Source organism: Juglans microcarpa x Juglans regia, chromosome 2S, assembly GCF_004785595.1.
Source record: "Juglans microcarpa x Juglans regia isolate MS1-56 chromosome 2S, Jm3101_v1.0, whole genome shotgun sequence".
Classification (NCBI taxonomy): domain Eukaryota; kingdom Viridiplantae; phylum Streptophyta; class Magnoliopsida; order Fagales; family Juglandaceae; genus Juglans; species Juglans microcarpa x Juglans regia.
The window spans coordinates 32,905,392-32,926,912 of record NC_054597.1 but is presented as its reverse complement, the minus strand read 5'-3'; the positions used below and the strand labels follow the sequence as shown (position 1 = coordinate 32,926,912).

The window sequence follows — 21,521 nt, the reverse complement described above, 5'->3', positions numbered from 1 at the left end:
ACAAATAGACACAAAAAGACATTCATTTCGAGTGCAAAATTATTCTAAAGGGATCTACTGAATAAGAATGATATCAATAGGAGGAGAACGATCAGCTAGAGCTAATACAAGATGGACGCCATCATATCGGCAATCAAACCAATAGGGAAACGTCAAAAACACAATCATCATCTCATTCCCCACCAGCAGTTTCAAAATTTACAAATACTATCTCAAAAAGAAAACAAATTTATATAATCATCAAATATATGTGCTATAATAATAAGCACAAAGGAACGGTGTTTTTAACCGAAGTAAAACCTGAATGGGAATACCCGTAATCAGCGAGGGAGAAAATGGGATTGTTAAGAGATCCTGTTACCGGAGTGTTCGAGTAACAGACGGACAAAATATTAAAGAGTCTTCCTTGGCGGTACACTAGAAAGTATATTAACAGACGGACGAAGCGGCTGTGGTTGGACTTGGAACTAAAACCCTAGAAAGTATATATTTATAGAGAGATGGTACTAGGACTATGAAATATCAGAAATACCCTTAAAAGTTTCGTGAAGATAAGATGCTCTGAGCTAGGCTGTGCAAAAAGTCCGGTGGGCCGATTAACCCGTCCGACAAGATTGAAACCAATAGTCGGTTTCGATATTGTCCGATCTGATGAATGTCAGGCCATAATTTGCAACCCGTCTACTTAACTTCTCTTTCACTTCTACACGAACCCTAGCCCCTGCATCTTCTCCTTTCCTGTTCATGCTATGTTCCCCTTCCACATGACTTGGTTTTGGATCTACGAAGCAAGCCGGCAAGATGGCATCGCAACCTTCCTTGAATATTATTGTCTTATTCTTCGTCATCCTTTGGTCTCCATTTTAGACAAATCCATTTCTCCGTTTTAGTCTGTTCCAAAAATCCCTTATCTTTATTTGTAGGTTCGGTCTTGGCCATGAGAAACAGTGGGGTTTGGGGGGATTGAAATCGAAACCCTTTCTTATAGAGGCAATGTGAGAGATTTGGGGTGAGAGTGAGAGGAAAAAAAACTTTACAAAATAGCCCTATAATGGTGGCAACCATTTCTGAAGCAGCTGCTTCCACTAACCCCAAAACCATTTCCCAACAAGAAGAAGAACAACAAACCCATATGCAAAGACCCCCTCTGCTATCAATGGTTTTATATGCAGATTTCAGAAACCAGAAAGGGTCGCTGATTGCGAAGGATTTTTCTGAAGTCATTCTACAACCATCATTCTAGTGCATCGATCGCCCACTAGGAGTATTGAATGAAGTTTGCTCCGGTTGGAATAAACAGAGCCACTGCAGAGTGAAGGAGCGACGGAACCTGGCGTTGGGCACAGAGCAGAGAGACACTGCGCGCGGTGGTGCGGCATAGAAGTCATCGGTCTGAGACGTGACTTGCGGCTGTATTTTTGTGGGATGAGGTGGTGGCCAGCGTCGGCAATCACAGAAGAATAGTGGGCAACAAAGAGAGGAAAAACGGAGTGATGAGCGTGTGCAGAAAAAAAAAATGGAGAGAGAGGCAACTGGGAGGAGAGAAATATAGAGAGAGTTGGGATGCTGTCTGGAGGAAAAACGGAAGAGAAGAAAAAATAATTACCTACATTTCTCTGCATCGAAGAATGTTCTAGAGTATGAATGAGAGATTTTGTATATCGACATGCAGAAGCATATTATTTTTTTTTCCCAGGTCATACGGGTTCGACCCGACTTTATTTTTTCGGGTCGGATCAGGTTGGTTTGGCACCTTAAATAGTTAATGTCGGGTCAGGTCGGGCACCAAATCCGGCTATACTAGGTCGGGTTGCAGCCCTACTTTGAGCTATTTATTTATTTATTATTATTATTATTATTTTTTACTATAAGAGCATTCTCATTGAATTAGCTAAAAATTAAATCTATTGAGTATTTAGCTATTGAAAGTAAAATATGCTCACAGTGGATTATTTTTGGAATTTAGCTACACTGACTTTCAAAAGTTTTTTTAAATTTGAAGGTTACTGTACATACTGTAACACCCCGTATTTTAGTGTATTTTTACTGAAGGAATTATTTTTATGTAATTAAAATAATTTCTCTTATTTTAAATTGGTTGGATTTTTAGTGAGTTTATTTCTATGATTTTTATTTGGTGGAAATTATTTTTATATGCTTTCTTAATATTTATTTATTGTTATGCATTTAAATTGCTTTTAATATTTAAATTAATTACTGTGGAATTTAATTATTTCAATTTGACTTTACCATTACGTTTAAATTATTTTATTTAACTTGTGGTTTTAAAATCGTTTCCGTTGGATCATTTTTGTGACCCAAGTTATGAGGATTGAACCTCATTTCTTTTCCCTCTATTTTTTCTTTTCCTTTTCTTTTTTTCTTTTCTTTTTCTTTTTCCTTATTTTTTTCTTTCTTCCCGTGCGGACGTTTCTCTCTCCTCTTCTCTCTCTCCCCGCGTCCGTTTCTCCCCCCACCAGCTGCGCCGCCGTCCGCCGGCGGTGGTCGACACCGCCCGGCTCCACCGCTTCCCCAGCCGCCGGCCGTCCTACCCCACCAATATCACCGCCGTTCGTGCCGCCGTTAGCCTCCACGAAGCCCACGAAACTCACGACGCCGCGGCACATTTTCCTCCATTGCGCCGCCGTCGCGCCACCTCCGGCCACCATCTTCCTACCACTTCATCCTCGGCCTCTTGGCAACCCATTGGACCCAACCCCAGCTCCGATCCGTCACCGGTGAAGCCCCACCAAGTCCATCTCCGATTTGCACTTTTTTGGCCTAAAACCACCCCTTGCGCCGCCACCCACGGCAAACCACCACCACCACTAGCTTCACCGACCTCCCTAGGCCCTACCCTATCAATCTTGGGTCTTCGTTTGTCCTCGTTGAAAAATGGGTATCTGTGACCCACGGCCACAGTGTATTTTACACTGTGGTGTTGCTCAAACGTCGCCTTTTTCTACTTCGCGATCCTCGGAAAATTATTATATTGCACTGTAAGTATTTCTCCAAAGAACTTTCGTAATTTAAATGTATTTTTGCACTAACCCATTTCACTGTGTTTTTGGCATGCCGGACTGAGTCCGAGGAGTTCGGGGGTCGGATGGATTTGTGATTGGAGTTGTTTGGTTGGATTTGATTGGATTGGTATTTGTTGGTTTGGATGTTGTGTTGGTACATGTGCATTTCATTATTTCATGCATGATCATGTTTGTAAAAGAAAACTGGGTTTTCGTGTATTGCATTCATGTTCATGTGCTTTGAAAAGCTATGATTTTATGTGTTAATATTTTTGGTGCGTGTGTATCACGACCCCAAGCCGAGATGGGGCATTAACTCGGTGGAGCTCCTCTGGTTACTCGGGAGCGGAATATACTAAGTAACGTCCCCTGGATTGTCGCCGGGTGACAATGGGATCGGACGAGATGGTCTCGTGCCGACTCCGTGGTCCTTCTGCTGGCGGGGACTAGAGGATGTCTGGCCACGTACGCGCTGGGCGCGGAACTGGGCATCGCTCGTTGCGTAGTGTGAGTGCTTGGCCACGTACGCGCTGGGCGCGGAACTGAGCACCGCTGCAAAGCCAGGACGTGCGGATGGTCCATAGAGGAGACCATGGTGCATATGGAAATAATGCATGGTGCATTTGGGATTAATGCACTATTTTCTGGGAAAATAGTGCGAGTTGATTTTTGGGTAAATCATTTTCTGGGAAAATGATTTACGGATAATTTGGACCAAAATGGGATTTTGGTGTGTGTTGGAAATTTATCATTTTCGGGAAAAATGATGTTTTGTGGAAAAATGCATGTTTTCATGTGCATGCATGTTAGTTGCATTTAATGCATTTTGTATTACGTTATTGTTTGGGTTATACTTACCTGCGAGACCATTTTGTGGTGTCGCAGATTTGATGCTGATGAGGAGGAGGAGGGCGAGCCTGAGGAGACGGCTCCGCCTGACGAGTGATCTGGGATCACTCGTTTGTACATTTTAAAACTATTGTAAATTATTTTATGAATGACTGTATAACTGCTATTTAAATCTTTACTGATGTTTGATTGTAATTAAATTCTGGTACTTAGTTGACTATCCGCTGCGTTATTTTATTTGAACACTGTTGCATGTACACACACTGGCACTTCGTTGGGATGTGTGACCGTGTTGTCACCATCCTGGCGTCTCGATCCCTGTGTATTTATATAAGGGGGATTGGGGGCGCCACACATACATCAAATACATATTTTATTAATTATTTCTCTCTCCCTTTCTTTCTATTACATATTTTATCACAATTGGTATATTAATTTGAGTTAGTGATATATTAATTTAATAAGAATATGATTATTAATTAATATATAATAGGTAGAATAGTAAAATATGATAAAATAAAATAAATTAATAATTAAAAAAATTAAATATTTTTGAAATTATTAGTTATTCATTACTATATAATGAATAAATGTATAATCTAATGTGGAGATTTGATGTGAATAACTAAAAATAAATTCATCTTATATTATTTTATTGTTATATAATGAAAAAATAGTTATTCCAATGTGGAGATTTATGTGAATAGAATAGTCAAAAATCAAATTTTTCTTATATTCATAAAAAAATGTCCTTTAATTTTGCCTAATCCAATGAGAGCGCTCTTAATGCTCTGAGCTTAACTTAACATACGTTATCGAAATTAAAAAGTTAATATTCAAATAATCTAATTTTTTAATTTTTTTAATTTATTTAAAATTAACAAATATTGTAATATATAATATTTAAATAATATATTTTTCTATTAAAATTTTTTAAAAATTATTTAATCACTTTTTAATATTCCTAAAACAATCCAAATAGACGCTCTGAGCTTAACACACGTGATAAAAATATCGCATCAAAATTATTTCATTTTAATTTTTATGCGCGTGATGGAAATTCATGTCTAATTTTATAGGCTCTCTCCCTTGATCAGAGCTTTCGCCGCCGGTACTTGTACGGATGAGCCACCATCATATATCTCACAGGACCCAAACCCATTACATAGAGGAACAACATCCTGCAAAGAAATGGCTTACGAATCAATAAATCTGTAATGAATCTTCCTATTCTTCATTGTTTTGTAAAAAGGAGATGGTATGTAAATGGGAGATGGTGGCTGCAATGAATAAACCAAATGCACACAAAGTGTTTGATGAAATGAGAAGGAGGCAATAGCTATAAATAAAGACTGAATGCATTAACATAGAATCGCGTTAGAATTGTTCGAGGCAATTCCTTCCTCCTGCTACAAGCTACTACCAGTGGACTCAAGATCAAAAGACCCCTCCTCCAGGTGCCTCCCTTGCCCATATAACCGATTCCCTAACAAACTCCCCCCAGGCAAGGCTAACCGCCCTTGCCTTTCACTCCAATGATAGAACACACCATTTGGTTATATATACCCAAACGATGCATTTTTTACAAGCCAAAATTGATTTTGTATTAATTGGGATGCACCGTTGGCTTTGTAAAACCAAAACGCTGCATCTTACACTTGATAACAACCCACTATTAACCTAAGACCCACTAACATTACTGAAGACGACGCCGTCCCACGAAGCCATCCACTTCACTTCAACCTAGTTTGCATACTTCACTTCAGTTCTTCCCTTTATATACTTCATGTCCCCCTCTCTGCACTTAGGGTTCCTAACAACCCCTCATTTCTTCACAGCACCTTGCTCACATGGTGTGGGTAGAGCTGTTGAAGCCTTCATAATTTTCCATGTGTTTTCTTTATTCCCTAACCCTCTCCATTTGACCAAAACCTCTGTGATCCCTCTGTTCCCCTCCCTCCTCCAATGTCGATCCACCACAGACTCCAGCTCGGGAAGGACTTCCCCATTCAAATCAACCGGTGGAAGAGTCGCTAATGGCTGAGTCGCACTTCACACCTTCCTTTTGAGGCACGAAATGTGGAAGGTGGGGTGGATTCGAGAGGAAGTCAGCAACTTGAGGTGGTAGGCTACCTCTCCTATCTTTTTCTCCACTTGGAAAGACCCAAAATAAGAAGGAGACAGCTTCATGTTGCGGCGATAGGCAACGAACTTCTATTGGAACGGTTGTAACCTTAGGTATACCCTGTCCCCTTCTTCAAATTTTCTCTCTGATCTATGTTTATTAGCTTGTAATTTCATACGGTTTCTTGCCCCTTCAAGAATTTTCTTTAGTATTTTGAGAATCTGATCCCTGTTCTGTAGTGTTTGATCCACAGATTGGTTGGCTGAAGTACCCGGTATATAGGATAGCAGTAGTGGTAGGGGTATCCATATAAGGCTTGGAAGCGTGTCATTTTGGTAGTTGACTGGTAAGGAGTGTTGTCCCATCATTCAATGAATGGTAGCCATTGTGACCACCTCTGGGGTTTAGTTCCAGCATAGAATCGTAGATAACCCTCTAGGCATTTGTTTAGGGCCTCGGTCTGCCCATTCGATTGAGGGTGCCGAGCTGAGGTTAAGAGCTGGCCCTTGTAATGAGAAAAAAGATTGCCAAAAAGAACTTATAAAGACCGGGTCTCGATCTGTCACAATCGTACGGGGAAGCCCATGAAGCTTGAACACATGATTCATAAAAAAAAAAAAAAAAAAAAAAGCCACCTTAACTGCTGTGTAAGGATGAGACAATGGTATAAAATGCCCAAATTTTGTGAACCCATCTACAACAACTAGGATCACATTAGAACCACTGGACATGAGCAGACCTTCTATGAAATCTATAGAAATGTATGTCTACGCTTGTTGAGGCACAGGCAAGGGTTGCAACAATCCAGTCAGTGGAAATATCTCATATTTTACTACTTGACAAATTACACATTCACGTATCACTTTTTTTTATGTCCTTTTTCATCCCACTCCAGTAAAAATCCTGCTTAGCTCTTTGGTAGGTTTTTAGATAACCTGAATGCCCCCTTAACGGATTATCATGTATATGTTGCAAAACCTTACCCTTAAATGATGAGTAAACTGCAATTATGATTCTGCCCTTCTTCAATAACAATCCCTGCTGCGAATGATAACCTTTCACTGGAGTAGTACCTTCCCTTGGTTGTCTAAGGACCTCTTGTAGTTCAGCTGACCCTTCATAGCTGGCTTTAAGTTTTTCTATCCATTCGGGTGTTGGAAATGATATCATAGCCAAGGATCCACCATTCAGCTCATTCTCTTCCCATTTTCTCTACAACGCATCCGCCACTTCATTTTTCTTCTCTTGTTTGTAAATAATGACAAAGTCGTACCCCATTAACTTACTCACTCACTTTTGCTGAGTTACCGTTTCCCACGTTGCTCCAACAAAAATTTTCGAGCATGCTGGTCCGTTTTTATTACAAAAGATTACTCGAGAAGATAGTGCCTCCATTTCCTTATCGCCATCACTAATGCTAGGAGCTCATTCTCATATGTTGAAAAAATGAGTTCCTTACCTTTCAAAGCCTTGCTCATATAGGCAAATAGCTGCCCTACTTGCATTAAAAATGCCCCTATTCCCCTTCCACTAGCTAACATCGCGCTCAATCGTGAATGGTTGAGTGAAATCCGGCAACCTAAGGACCGAGGGTTGTGTCACAGCCAATTTCAGCTCCTCAAAGGCCTTTATGGCAACCTCATTCCACATAAAAGCATGTTTTTTTAGTAAATCTATTAATGGTGCAACAATGGTCCCATAACCCTTAATAAACTTGCGGTAGTAATCCGTCAAACCCAAAAAACCTCGTAAGGATTTAACATTCACTGGTACAGACCAGTCCAACATAGCAGCCACTTTTCGTGAGTCAGCCATAACTCATTTTTCACTGATTATGTGCCCCAAGTAATCTACCTCGGTGACCCCAAATTGGCACTTTGACAATTTACCATACATCTGATTTTTATTCAGTACTTCCAACACCACCCTTAAATGCATCACATGATCTGCCTAGCACCTACTATATACTAGTATATCGTCGAAAAATACTAATACAAATCTCCTTAAATACTGTCGGAAGACCTCATTCATCAACCCATGATCTGCCTATTCACGAGGAACTCGTAGTGTCCTTCATGAGTCCTAAAAGCTTTTTTTGCCACATCCTCGGGTACCACTCTGATTTGGTGGTATCCGGACCTCAAATCTAGCTTTGAAAACACCACTAACCCATACAATTCATCTAATAGTTCATCAATAACGAGAATAGGGAACTTGTCCTTTATGGTCTCTTGGTTAAGTGCTCTATAGTCAACGCGCATCCGCTAACTCCCATCAGCCTCGCGGACCAAGAGCACGAGAGAAGAGAAATGACTTGTACTTGGCCTTATCACCCTAGAGTCTAGTAACTCAGCCGCAATCTTTTCAATCTCAAATTTTTAGTAGTGGGTGTAACGGAAAGGTCTAGTTGTAATTGGTTGGTTCATTCCTTAAGGGGAATTCTATGGTCTTGGGTCGTAAAGGGGACGACCCTTTCGGTATTTCAAACACATGGAAGAACTCGGTAATCATCTGCTGTACTTCTTTCCCCCCACCTGAGTATACTTCTTCATTTCCTTCAATTAACAGCTGGAAAAACAAACCCTTCTCACTTTGTATCGAAGTCAGCACTGCCTTGCCCCCTTTATCAATGGTAAGGCCTTCTAACTTCAACCCCAACAGCTCCACATTTTTCTCAAGGAACACAAACTTTATAGACAACTCATGAAAATCCCATACAATTGGTCCAAGGGTCTCCAACCAATCTACCCCGAGGACCACATCACAACCACCCAAAGGTAAAACATAAAAAAGAAAGGTTAAATGAAATACCTTGCACCTTGGTTTTAACTTTGCTACAGTAGCCTAAGCTTTGTATCATTTGCCCATTAGCAACTACGATAGCAATTTTGTTAGTCTCATTGATACCTAACTTAGTAGCCCGAGAAATAGATGGGTCCAAAAAACTATGCGTAGAGACGGAATCCACCAAAAGCACCACTTGTGCACTCCCAATCTGTGACGCCCTGACTCCCACGTACGAAAATACGGGAATTGTGACGTCATGATGATGGCAACACGGGTCACGCATCCCAATGATAAGTGCTCCAGTGTGTGCAACATGCAAGAAGTGCACAAAAAAGTCCCATCGGTTAATTAAAAGTTTGCCAACTAAGTACCAAAAATTTAAATACAGATATCCAAAATAAATTGCCTTTAAAAAGTTATACAATTATCTAATATAAATATAATACAAACCAAATACATAGCCAAAAGTGGGAGACAAATTCCAATACACGAGCAAGTGATCCCAAATCACTTCTCCGGCGAAACCTAATTCTCGGGCTCTTTGTCCACATCTACATCAAAATCTGCGATACTATAAAACGGTACCGCAGGGTATCGAATACCGTGAGATTATGAATCTGAGCAAGTAATCAACCAAGCAACCCAAGAGATAAAATGCATTAATGCAACCAACAAACATGAGTACATGACGAAACACAAATGTGACCAAAACTTCATTTTCCCCGAAAATGATTATTTTCCAACGCACGCCAAAAACCTCATTTGACCGAAAACACGCCATGAATAATATTCGTCATTTTTCTAAAAAATGTGCTCGTAACCATTAAATCATAAATCGACAACATAATCATTTATCGGACACTGTAGGCGATTATCACAGGCGGGACTCAACCACCATCCCTGCTTACCACCATCCATACTGCATGCATCGTAGGCGGGAATCACAGGTGGGACTGTACCACCATCCCTACTGTGTGAACCGTAGGCTTGAATCACAGGTAGGACTCTACCACCATCCCTACTGCGTGAACCGTAGGCTAGAATCACAGGTGGGATTATACCACCATCCTTGCTTACCACCATCCCAACAGTCTCTTTTCCTTTTTTTCAAACCAGTCAATCCAATCATTTCAAATATACTCAAAATCATTTCTCACATGAAAATCCAATATTTCAAGTATACACATGAACATGTATGCAATTATGCGAAAACCCAGTTTTGAGTTATAAACATGAACATGCGTGCAAATATGCAATGTATATGATACAACACAATATCCAACCACCAACAAATCACAACATAGTCCAATAACACAAACAACTTCATCCTCTAATCCAACCGACCCCCTTACTTCTCGGACTCAGTCTGGCATAACCAATCAAATCACAGTAAAAATGAGTTAGTACAAAAATACATTTAAATCTCAAAAGTTATTTGAAAAAATACTTACAGTGCTATAATATAATTTTTGAAGGATCACAGAGGTGCTAAAAGTGGCGGCACAACAACATAACAGTGCAAAATGCACTATGGCCGTGGGTCTCAAAATGCTAGATTTTGAATGGGAACAAACGAAAACTTGAGATTATTAGGGAATGTTTTAGGGATGTTGGTGAAGCTAATGGTGGTAGTTGTTGGCCGTGGGTGGTGGCGTAGAGGGTGGTTGAAGTCTAAAAAGCTCAAAACGAAAATGAGGTTGAATGGACTTCACCGGTGGTGGATCGGAGCTGATGATGGGTGGTTAGGTAGCTGAAGGGTAGCCGGTGATGTGGTGAAGTAGTGGTGGCCAAAGGCGGTGCACGAGCTCAAGGGGTGCCGCGGCTTGAAACAGTGCATGGAGGCTCACGACGGCGCGAAAGGAGCTGGAAATTGGGGGGGGGGTGAGGTCGTCAATCAGTGGGGAGATGAATGGGAAGGGCGGTGACGGAAGTGGGTGGAGCACGGCAGCGTTGTGGAGGACGACGTGGACTGGGGGAGAGAGAGGGAGGTGTCGCTTGGGAAGAGAGCGAGAGAGAGAGAGCGTGGGGAAGGGAAGCTGGGGTGGTTGAGGTCACCAGAGGGTGGTGGAGCTGATGGGCTGAGTGGTGATGCCAGATGGCGGCACACGGCGGTGGGCAAGGGGGAGAGACGCACAGAGAGAAAATAAAGGGAGGGAGGGTCGCACAGGCTGGGAGGCAGAGGAAAGAAATGGAAAAAAAAAAGAAAGAAGAAAAGAGAAAAGAGAAAAAAAAGAAAAGAGGAAAAAGAAAAATAAAGGGAAAGAAATGAGATCCAATCTTTCAACTTGGGGTCTCGAAACTGATCCATCAAAAATGATTTCAAAATAGCAATTTAAATAAACTAATTTAAACACAGTGACTAAATAAAAATAAAATAATTAAATCCAATAATAAACTAATTTAAAATAAAGAGCAGTTTAAATAATGAACAATAATTAATAACAAGAAAACACGTTGAATTAACAATTAAAAATCTTAAAATAATATCATGTAAATCATCTAAAATTTAAAACAAGAAAGCCCATAATCTTAATAAATACAATAATTACTTAGTCAAAATATACGTAAATACAGGGTATCGCACAATCCACCTAACCGGTTGCATAGTCCTTGAGCTCGGAGTTCTCATGATTGCATTCAAGGATATCTCGAGTTCCACCAAAGTGGCCTTCTGTTTCAAGTCCATTTCAATGGCCATTTCAGTAGCTACTTCTTCATCCCCCTCTGACTCTTGCAGCTCCTCTATGCCTTGTAGAATATATACTTTTGGACTTTTGCAAACGTGAGTGGGATTCCACTTCTCGTCGCAATGATAACAAAGTCTTTTTTTATGTTTTTCATCCATCGTAGTCGATAACACTTTTTTAATGGGAGGGCTGAATTTCAAGTTTCCAAACTGTCCAAATGAATTAGTGTTGTTGCCAGAATAAAATGGGGCATTCTCACTCGAGAATTTCATAGGCTTTTTAGTGCTAGCTAAGTATTCCTTTTGAATTCAGGCTAACCCGAACGCTGCAGTTAAGTTATATGGGTTAAACATACGTAGATGCAACTTTATTTCATCTTTCAGCCCACTGAGGAAGCAACTTAGTTTATGGTGGTCTAAGAGACCCGTTAATCAATTTGAAAGAGCCTCAAAACTGGCTTTATAGGTTGCCATTGTGGTGGTTTGTTTCAATAAAGTCAATGTTTCCATAGGATCGTCGTAAGCCATGGGTTCGAAACGAACTAACATAGCATGCACCAAGGTCTCCCAATTCACAAACTGTGCTGTATCTAAACCTTCTTGGTACCATACCAATGCTACCCCTTGCATGTGGTAGGATGCTATTAATAATTTCTGGGTAGGGTTGGTTTGATGGAATTCAAAGTATTAAGATGCTTTGAAAATCCACTCGGATGGGTTTTCTCCATCAAAGTGAGGAAAGTCTAGACAAATACCTCTTAGATTCGGCCCCCTCTATTGTAATTGCTCATAATCTTGTTGATTGTGCAAGTCTTTATTCACGTTCCCGTTATAAGTGACCATGGTCGGCACCATTTCAGTGAGCAGGTCTAGATTTTCATCAATGGTATTGAGTCGAGCTTAGGTTGCCAGATGACTTTCCTCCAAGCCATTAACCAGCTGTTGAAGGTGTTCTTGGTGCTGTTTGGATATGGTTCCTTCGGCCATGGTGCTTTTTGGTTTGGTGAGTATGGTTGATGAGGGTCTGTTTGGGTGTAGTTTTCTAGGATGGTGGGTTTGTGGATTGGGATGAATTTGTATATGTGGTTGCTAGTTTGTAAGGATGAATTTGTATATGGATTTGATTTTCTGGTGTTGGTAGGATCGGCTGGATATGTGATACCACTTGTAATGAATCTTCTTATTCTTCACTGTATTGTAATAAGGAGATGGTATGTAAATGGGAGATGGTGGCTGTAATGAATAAACCAAATACACACAAGGTGTTTGATGAAATGAGAAAGAGGCAACAACTATGAATAAAGATTGATTGCATTAACATAGAATCACGTAGGAATTATTCGAGGCAATTCCTTCTTCCTGCTACAAGCTACTGACAGTGGACTCAAGATCAAAAGACCCCTCCTCCAGGTGCCTCCCTTGCCCATATAACCGATTCCCTTACAAACTCCCCCCAAGCAAGGCTAACCTCCCTTACCTTTCACTCCAATGACAGAACACACTGTTTGGTTATTATAACTTGGAGGAGGGTATGCTTTTTACAAGCCTAAATTTATTCTCTATTAACTGGAACACACCGTTTTGGCTTTGTAAAACCAAAACACTCCGTCTTACACTTGATAACAACTCACTATTAACCTAAGGGAAAAATCTTTACATCAGCCCCTGTATATTGGGCACACCCTACACCTGAGGTGGCAAACCGGGTTTACTAACAAGTGAACTGGTTCCCACTGAATCGCCCCCTCCCCTTGTGTGAATCAAGACGAGGAGTGAGGAGTAGGATTGGCGGCGGGCGAGCTTGAAAGCGCGAAGGAGGATACCAATTCCAACGCGGAAGCCGTAGGAGAGGAGGAAGCTTTGGCAGAGGTTTCTGATGGTGTTTGCCACGCACGAAGGCTCTTCGGCGGCGTGGTTGCAGGGTGGGCAATGCTGATGGTGCTGGTGATGGTGAGGGCCCCACGCGGGCATGGGCCCTGCTCTAGCGTCGTTGGAGCTCCTCGATGGCTTTTCTGTTTTGTTGCTGTTGTTGATCTTGTCAATGCTCAAAGTCAACTTGGCTAATTAGTTGAGCTCCTATTAGTTTGTCTTCCTCAAGTTTTGAACGCTACATACATCTTCATTTGATTGCTGAGAAAGTGAAAGAAAAGTGGCGAAAAATAAAGTTTAGTTTTTTTTTTAATTTTTTTTAAAATTTTTTTTTGGTGAATGTTTTAGTTTGTTCCTTTAGAAAGATCTCAAGTGGGTGGACACAGCTAGACATTATGGGATGTTCAGATGATCGGCCTACCGGAGCTGGTCGTCGACGTCGGTGTTGTCTTATAGAGGTAGCGATGGCGGAGACACTAATGCCATCTTGGTCCGAGAGAGTGGGAGGGATAGAATCAAAACACATGTTTTGGTTAAAAAAAAAAAAAAAAACAGAAGCCACGTAAGGTGTGCATTGTGTGCACTGATATAGTGGCCGCTCTAAAGTTTTACTCTAACCTAAGACCCAGCATTAGGATTGGTCTATGCATATGCATATGCAAAATCACCTCTTTTGCATATCTACTTTGTCATTTAAGCAAAATTTTCACATTGGCTTATGCATATTTGAGACAAAATAATAATAAAATATTATTATTTTATTATTAATAATTTTTTACTAAAATCAATTTTTTTGTATATATTTTACAATTAGCATCCACTGCATACATTTGACATTAATAATACAAATGCAATAATAAAAAATATAAATTTTTTATATATTATATTAAAAATATAATAAAATGAAAAAAAAATAATATATTATAATAATAAAATGAATGTGGAAGTGAATGTTTGTTGTGTTGTTGAAGGAGGGAGAAAATGAAAGGATTGTGAGAGAGAGAGTGAGAGGAGAGAGATATAATTATTAAAATATGATTTGTAGGGTGAATAGTAGTTATCCAAATTTGGATAAGCACTGTTTATAAGTAGCTAAATATTTAGATATGCATAAGTCAATGTGAAGTATTTTAGGACCATATTATATAAATATGACTTTGTATATGCATATGCATAGACCAATACTAATGCTCTAACGCAACTGAAGACGACGCCGTCCCACGAAGCCATCCCCTTCTTTTTTCTTTCCAAGCAGCCATCCACTTCACTTCACTTCAACCCAGTTCGCATACTTCACTTCAGTTCTTCTTTTTTACTAGTGTCCCCCTCTTTGCACGTAAGGTTCCTAACAAAATCGTACCTTCCATCGTATTCGTAACTGCTTCTTCTCCTTGAAAGCTCTGGTTTTTATTTTCTTCATGCTCTATCGTTCAAACTATTGGGCTTGGATTTTTTGTTTTTGTTGTACTCTTTGTTTTTTTTTTTTTTTTTTTTTTTTTTTTATGATAAGTCTCTTTGTTTTCTTGAAGGTGTTAGGGACAATGAAGCGATAAATTTTCTGGTTTGTATAACAATTCAATGTTCTTTGCGGTTTTTCTTTGCTGCTTCTGCTTTAATTGTCAAAGTAATTTGTTATTCTTGCCTTCATATGTATCTTGATACGCAGCTTCATCCCAAATGCGCAGGCTTATATAAGTTCGATAATGTTATAGTAATCGCCCACTCTTGTTGCAAGAAATCGTTAAACCCCAGTCCGTGTGGTTGTTTTTACTCGACTTGAGATCTCCCCCGCACTTGTGAACCTCTACCACAACGACCATAATTTCCTGGTGGAAGCTTTTATCAAACTTCACGCTGTACTACGGGCCTTTTTTCAGAATCCCTTGTATATAATTTGAGGGCTTGTCCATTCGATGCATTTTATCTCGACTCAACTGCCAAAGATATATGTAATATGATGCGGAGCAACACTATTCACTTTCCCGCACACCATTGTTAGCTTTGATATCACTAATTGTAAAGATAAACACCAAGAGGTCACTTGATATAATATGTTGACTACCCAACTTCACCCAGAAACTTAAGTCAATGAGTTTGGCCTCAAAGATGTTATATTAACCAGTACTCTTGTTGTTTGTACTTGACACCATTGTTAGCTTTGATATCACTAATTGTAAAGATAAACACCGAGAAGTCACTTGATATAATATGTTGACTACCCAACTTCACCCAGAAACTAAAGTCAATGAGTTTGGCCTCAAAGATGTTATATTAACCAGTACTCTTGTTGTTTGTACTTGACGTGAGGCTCTATCAACTTTAAACTCAAAACTTGTAAGTAATGAGAGCTAATTTATAGGTAGTGAAGTCCAAAACCTTATGGGAGTACTTATAAAAAAAAAAAAAAAAAAAACCTTATGGGAGTAATAATGTTGCAAGAAATACTAAGCAATTTTGGTTTCCACATGTGAGTGCCAAAAGCACATGTAATTTGTGGGGATACACAGCCTAAATTTCTGTTATGTCTCTATATCATTTACTCACTCTCAAGCTCAAATAAAAGAGAAAAGAAACTATTTCACTCAGGTGACTACTTTTGATATAGACTTAACAACTCAAAGTCACACTTCTATACTCCAATTAATGTTTAGATGACTTTACCCAGTGTGAAGGATCAAGAGTGGACCAAACTTCCGGTTTTTTTCCTTGTTTCTTTGTATTAGAAAATTTGTTTATTGATATCATGTGTTTTGACAGATTACACTAAAATGATTCTGAAGAGACAGGGAAGGTATCAAAGTTATGCATATAGCGTTCTTAATCAGTTTCAGTCGCAACAGTTGAAAGCAGACAAAGAAGCGGATATCATGAAAGTAGTTTCTGTGGGGTCTAAAGTTGTCAACAAGATGAGCAATGATTCTAGGCTCAGCAAATACAGTTGTGAAAATGAAGATCTGAGTAATAGAAAGTGTAGGTTGGAGCTTGCTTGGCTCACAAAAGCTTTTGAACCGGCCCTTCAGTTGTGTAGGTGGGCTCTGCCAACAGGTCTGTTTATGTTAGATTGTGTTGTTCATCTGATGGAATTGCTTGTGCTGATGTGTTATGCGTGGCCTAACGTATGCATCAATCATAGCACTCTGGCAGAGTCGTGTTATATGAGTTAACTTGCCAAAATTTGGATCCTTGGAACAAGCATCTAACAGTAAATGATCTATGGTGATGATAGAGACTTATTTGGTAATCAAAATTTGCAGGAGATGGAGTTACAAACAAAGCCCCTCCTGATAGTCGTTCGCTTGCAGAAATCATTGCAAGCATTCAATGGAGTAAGATTGGAATCCAGGATTGGAGCTTGAGTGATCTTACAATCGGCTTATATCTTATATATCTTCGTCAAGCATCCATAAATCCATTCGAAGATGTTAAGGGCATTCAGATCTCATCCGCTTCAATAGTGAATTCTATGCCCTCGTTAGGTTATTGATGATATATATTTAAGAATATTGTTTCAGTTATCCAAAGTTCTTATTAGGTTATTGTTTCAGTTATCCAAAGTTCTTATTAGGTTATGGTCTCTTAATTTAGGTGCAAGATCTCATCTACCATCTGGAGTTAGCAAGAGGTTGTTATAAGTATAATGCTTCAGGTCTTGCAAGGAACAGCATGATTAGGGAAAGCAATGTTTTGAAGTTCGTAAACAATTCCAGTCTGATGAGGCCTGGATATTACATTGCAATCGATGACCGTAGGAAACTTGTGATTCTTGGAATCCGTGGTACTCAAACTATCTATGATCTTATCACTGATATTGCTTCTTCGAGTGACGGAGAAGTGACATTTGAAGCAGATTCCACCCACTTTGGCACAGCTGAAGCTGCTCGTTGGTTTCTTACTCATGAGATAGGAACCATTAGGACCTGCTTGGAGAAATATGAGGTGGGTGAAGATTTATCTTTTATCTGTTTTTCAGATTTTTCTCTTTCTATCCTATCATTGTAGTGAGCCTAATTCATTGACAGGGATATAGGTTAAGACTTGTGGGTCATTCTCTTGGAGGTGCTACTGCTTCTTTATTAGCAATAATGCTCCGCAGAAAGTCAGCTAAGGAACTCGGATTCAGCCCGGACATTGTTTCTGCTGTTGGATATGCCACTCCCCCTTGTGTCTCCAGAGAACTTGCTGAAAGCTGCTCTGATTATGTTACCACTGTTGTTATGCAGGTGTGTGAATGCTTTTAAAAGTATGCTAGTTATGTTATTTTGGAAGAGGCAAAGCCTTTTGATTTATATAAAATTCTTGGCTGGGAATCTTTTCTTTGTTTTATCTATTGTGTTTTTATTCTCTTATCATTTTTTTTTTCTTGGCTCTGTTCAGGATGATATTGTATCTAGGTTAAGTGCAGCTTCTCTAACAAGGCTAAGGAATGAAATCCTTCAAACTGATTGGTAAGCTAAAACTAGCATCTACAGAAGCTACTACTACTTTTCTTCAGTGACATGCCTATGACTTATGCTTGTGTTTTTTTGGAATAAAGGCCATCTGGGTGCCAAAAAGAATTAGAAATCAAATGCAGCATTCGTTCCAGGAAATTGTTTCATGTTTGCAACCGAAGTTGTAGTGCATTTCTTCTTCTCTTAGTCTCTTAATTCTTAAGGACTTGCAAACTGTTTCTGAATTTCAAAATTTTCAGGAGTTTGAACTTGCAATTTGAGATTGATGCTCTTTATAAATTTGTAATCAATATGACAACGTCCTTCTTTATATTAGTTTTAGCTGGAAATGAAAATATGCATACATTGGGTGTTGGCAATGCTATTGGTTTCCATTGTCCTCAATAAACACTAGATTTTCAGATATGTTTTATTTTCTTTTTATTTCTCCCTCTGTAGGACACTATATTTTCATATGTATTTTACTTATATATAAAAAAAACATTTTCAAATGTATTATATATAAAAAAAAACATTTTCATATGTATTTTATTTACTTTTTCTTACATGATCAAACCCTTGTGTATTACCTTATAGCTTATCACAAAACTGAATCAAGTCTTCTAATGTAATTTTCAGACATTTTACATTGTTAAGTTCCATAACAAGAAGTTTGATCATATTTTAAATTTTGTAGAAATGATCAGAACGCCTAAACACCAACCAATAGTTTATTAGGCAATATTTTTGAAAGCATCCTTACAAGTCAGTGTCATTTTAAAATAATTTAGTAATGTTTGGAGGAGGTAGTTGGCGAGCACTTTAAGCATTTTTTTTCATCTAGGAGCTTTAAAGTAAAAAAAAAAAAAAAGGGATGGAGATCACCCTACTTATGGAGGGGCCGGCTATTGATGGTAGGTTCATCTATATATAGAAGGTTGCTTCTTCTGTCTGAGCCATCACTTTTATATGGATGGTAATGGAATAGGATTTATGAAATTTATTTTTTGCATTTTGACAGGATGAGTGTGGTTGAAAAGGAAGATTGGGAAAATGTAATAAATTTAGTTACCAATGCAAAGCAGGTTGTGTCTTCAGTGCAAGATGTAGCTTGGAAACTGGCTGATTATGCAATCCTTGGGAACAATAGAACTTCTTCTGGTAAGCTTGCCCTGCACTCCCCCAAGATTGCCAGGCACTTTTGTGTTAAACTTCAGTCAATTGTATCTTTAGATTATACCATTGGTTCAAACTTAGATTTTACATTTACTTATCAAAAAAAGAAATGTAGACAATTAAATCATCTAAAATAAAATGTCAATTACAGTGACTAAAGAAAACATTAACTGTGGAATACAGACAAAGAAACAATGTGAAAAATAAGTTTGAAACTTGATTGTGATATAAATGAACATATATATGTGTGTGTGTGTGGGAACTACAATCATAAACATGTACCTTCTACAATATCTAAGTCTCAAAAAAAAAAAAAAAAAACAAACTTGTCTAGGATTTACGGAGAAGAGTCTTCCTACTCTTTGTAATGGTCAAGGAGGCATTGAGTCAAACGATGTCCATTGCTGTGAGTAGTAGACTTCTATTGGGCTCCTCAGAGGGGTCCATGAATAATGAAGAGCTTGTTTTGTCTCCCCTTCTTTTTACAGATGACACCTTGATCTTTTGTGAGGCCTATCCAGATAAACTTCATCGCTTGTGTTGTCTATTTCTATGCTTTGAAGTTTTGTTGAGGTTGAGAATTAATTTGGACAAATCAGAATTAGTCTTGGTTGGAGCAATGGACAATATATAAGGATTGGCTCATTTCATTGGATGCGAGGGGTCTTCTCTGCCTTTAAAGTACCTGGGTCTCCCGCTAGGGACCCCTTACAAGGCAAAATACATATGGGATGGTATTTTTAAGAAAATGGAGCATCGATTGGCTGGGTGGAGGAGACTTTATTTATCCAAGGGTGCTTAGATCACTCTGGCAAAGTATTTGTCATTGTTTCCCATTCTTGTCTGCATTTTCCATTGTCTTAACAAACTTAAGCGGGATTTCTTATGGGGGAGAGTCAGCGATGAATTCAAGTGCCACCTTGTCAAGTGGTAAGGATTTGTGCTCCTCTTTATTCAGGTGGCTTGTGGGTCAGAAATTTGTAATTTTGTAATAAGGCTCTTGTGGGTAAGTGGTTATGGTATTATACCATTGAGGCATTGTGGAGATTGGTGGCAGAAGTCAAATATGGTGGGTTGTGTGGAGGCTGGTGTTCTAATGAGGTAAGCCTGCAATTCGGTGGGGGTGTGAAAAAGTATTAGAAGAGGGTGGGGGAGCAGGGATTTTGCTTGGTTTCTTTGATCATTCTGGCACGATATATGGTGTGGAGACTAGCTGTTGAAGATTGCTTTATCGACATTGTATAGTATCTCTCATTGTAAAGAGGCTTCGATAGCAGAAGTTTGCATGATGTCTTTGTTCTTTATTGTTTGTACTATTTCAAACAAAGAAGAGATATGGTTGATATGACGTGCCTGATTCCTTCATAGAGACAGATTTCTTATGTCGGGCCTTTCTACCAAGCACTTTTCCCTTGAGATGACCTCTCTTTTCCTTGGAAAAAGATTTACAGAAATAAGGCACCATCAAGGGTAGCATTCTTTATTCGGTTGGTAGCATCGAGGAAGATCTTAACAGTAGATAACTTGAGAAAGAGGAGTGCTATAATAACAGACTGGTTTGCCCCTTGTATAAACAGGGTGGAGAAAGTATTGATGTCTTTTGATTCACTAAAAGGTGTTTGGGGATCTATGGGCATTGATTGAATCATGCCCCCCGATCTGAGGTGGACTTGTTAGCTTGTTTGCATGGTGCTATTAGCGGTCTCACTCTAATAGCTATTAGAGGACGTTCTTTAGGCTTTTTGACCATGCTTGTTCCCTTCTCTTTTCATGGATTGTGGCCGTGTCAAACAATGGGGACTCTGTTCATATATAGATAGATATAGATTTAGTGATTGTTAATCTTTGTGGTTCTGTAATAGGTTATTATGCTCTAAATGTTGAGATGTCTGGAATTTTGAGTTCCATATAATTAGAAGTTGGAATTTCTTTTCCCTGGGCATTTTAACAATTGGTGGCTCTCGAGTTCAAACCTCTCTCCCTCCCTCTCTCTCACCAAATGCTGTGGTGGTGTTTGAACAGATGGTTCCTTCATAAAGGAGTCCACTGCTGCTCCTGCATCCACTTTAACCCCCAACACAATGGAGAATGATGATGCAATCGAAATGAAAGGAGCTACCTCTACAGTGTCTGAAGAGTTATTTGTCCCAGGGACCGTTTTCTATCTAAAGAGGAATGCTGACACTCAGGCTGGCATCAGCAGGCCATTTTTCACACTTTGGAAGAGGCATCCAGACGAACATTTTCAGAGGATAGTGCTCTCGAGCAACTTAATTTCAGACCACATGTGTGATAGCCATTGCCATGCTTTAAGAGATGTACTAAAAGGTTTGCCTGATCCTAACAATGAAACTATCTTCGGATGAATAAAAACAAGATGATTGATGATGAGTAATGCTATTTAGTCTTTACATACAAAGAAATGATGCAAATTAGTTTTTGCTAATACATGGGTTTGGATCCAGGATACAGTATTGCGAAGCTCAGCTTCTATGCTCCTATAAGAGATTTATACGAAGAAATTGTTTCTAGCATTTTTTCTTTTGTATTCCTTTAGTTCCCTGTATTAAATGTCT

General features: G+C 39.2%; 1 protein-coding gene and 1 non-coding gene across 2 annotated transcripts; one reads left to right on the top strand and one right to left on the bottom strand.

Moving 5' to 3' along the window:
* Positions 1-85: 85 nt before the first annotated feature.
* Positions 86-178, bottom strand: LOC121253735. Its single transcript, XR_005938459.1, has one exon. It is a non-coding gene; the product is annotated as a small nucleolar RNA Z102/R77 (small nucleolar RNA).
* Positions 179-12,382: 12,204 nt separating this feature from the next.
* On the top strand, positions 12,383-21,311 carry LOC121253584. Its single transcript, XM_041153580.1, has 9 exons — positions 12,383-12,473; positions 13,254-13,520; positions 16,097-16,384; positions 16,594-16,793; positions 16,925-17,275; positions 17,359-17,559; positions 17,714-17,784; positions 18,791-18,930; positions 20,968-21,311. Exons 1-9 carry the CDS (start codon positions 12,383-12,385, stop codon positions 21,309-21,311), a joined length of 1,953 nt encoding a protein of 650 aa, XP_041009514.1.
* Positions 21,312-21,521: the final 210 nt, after the last annotated feature.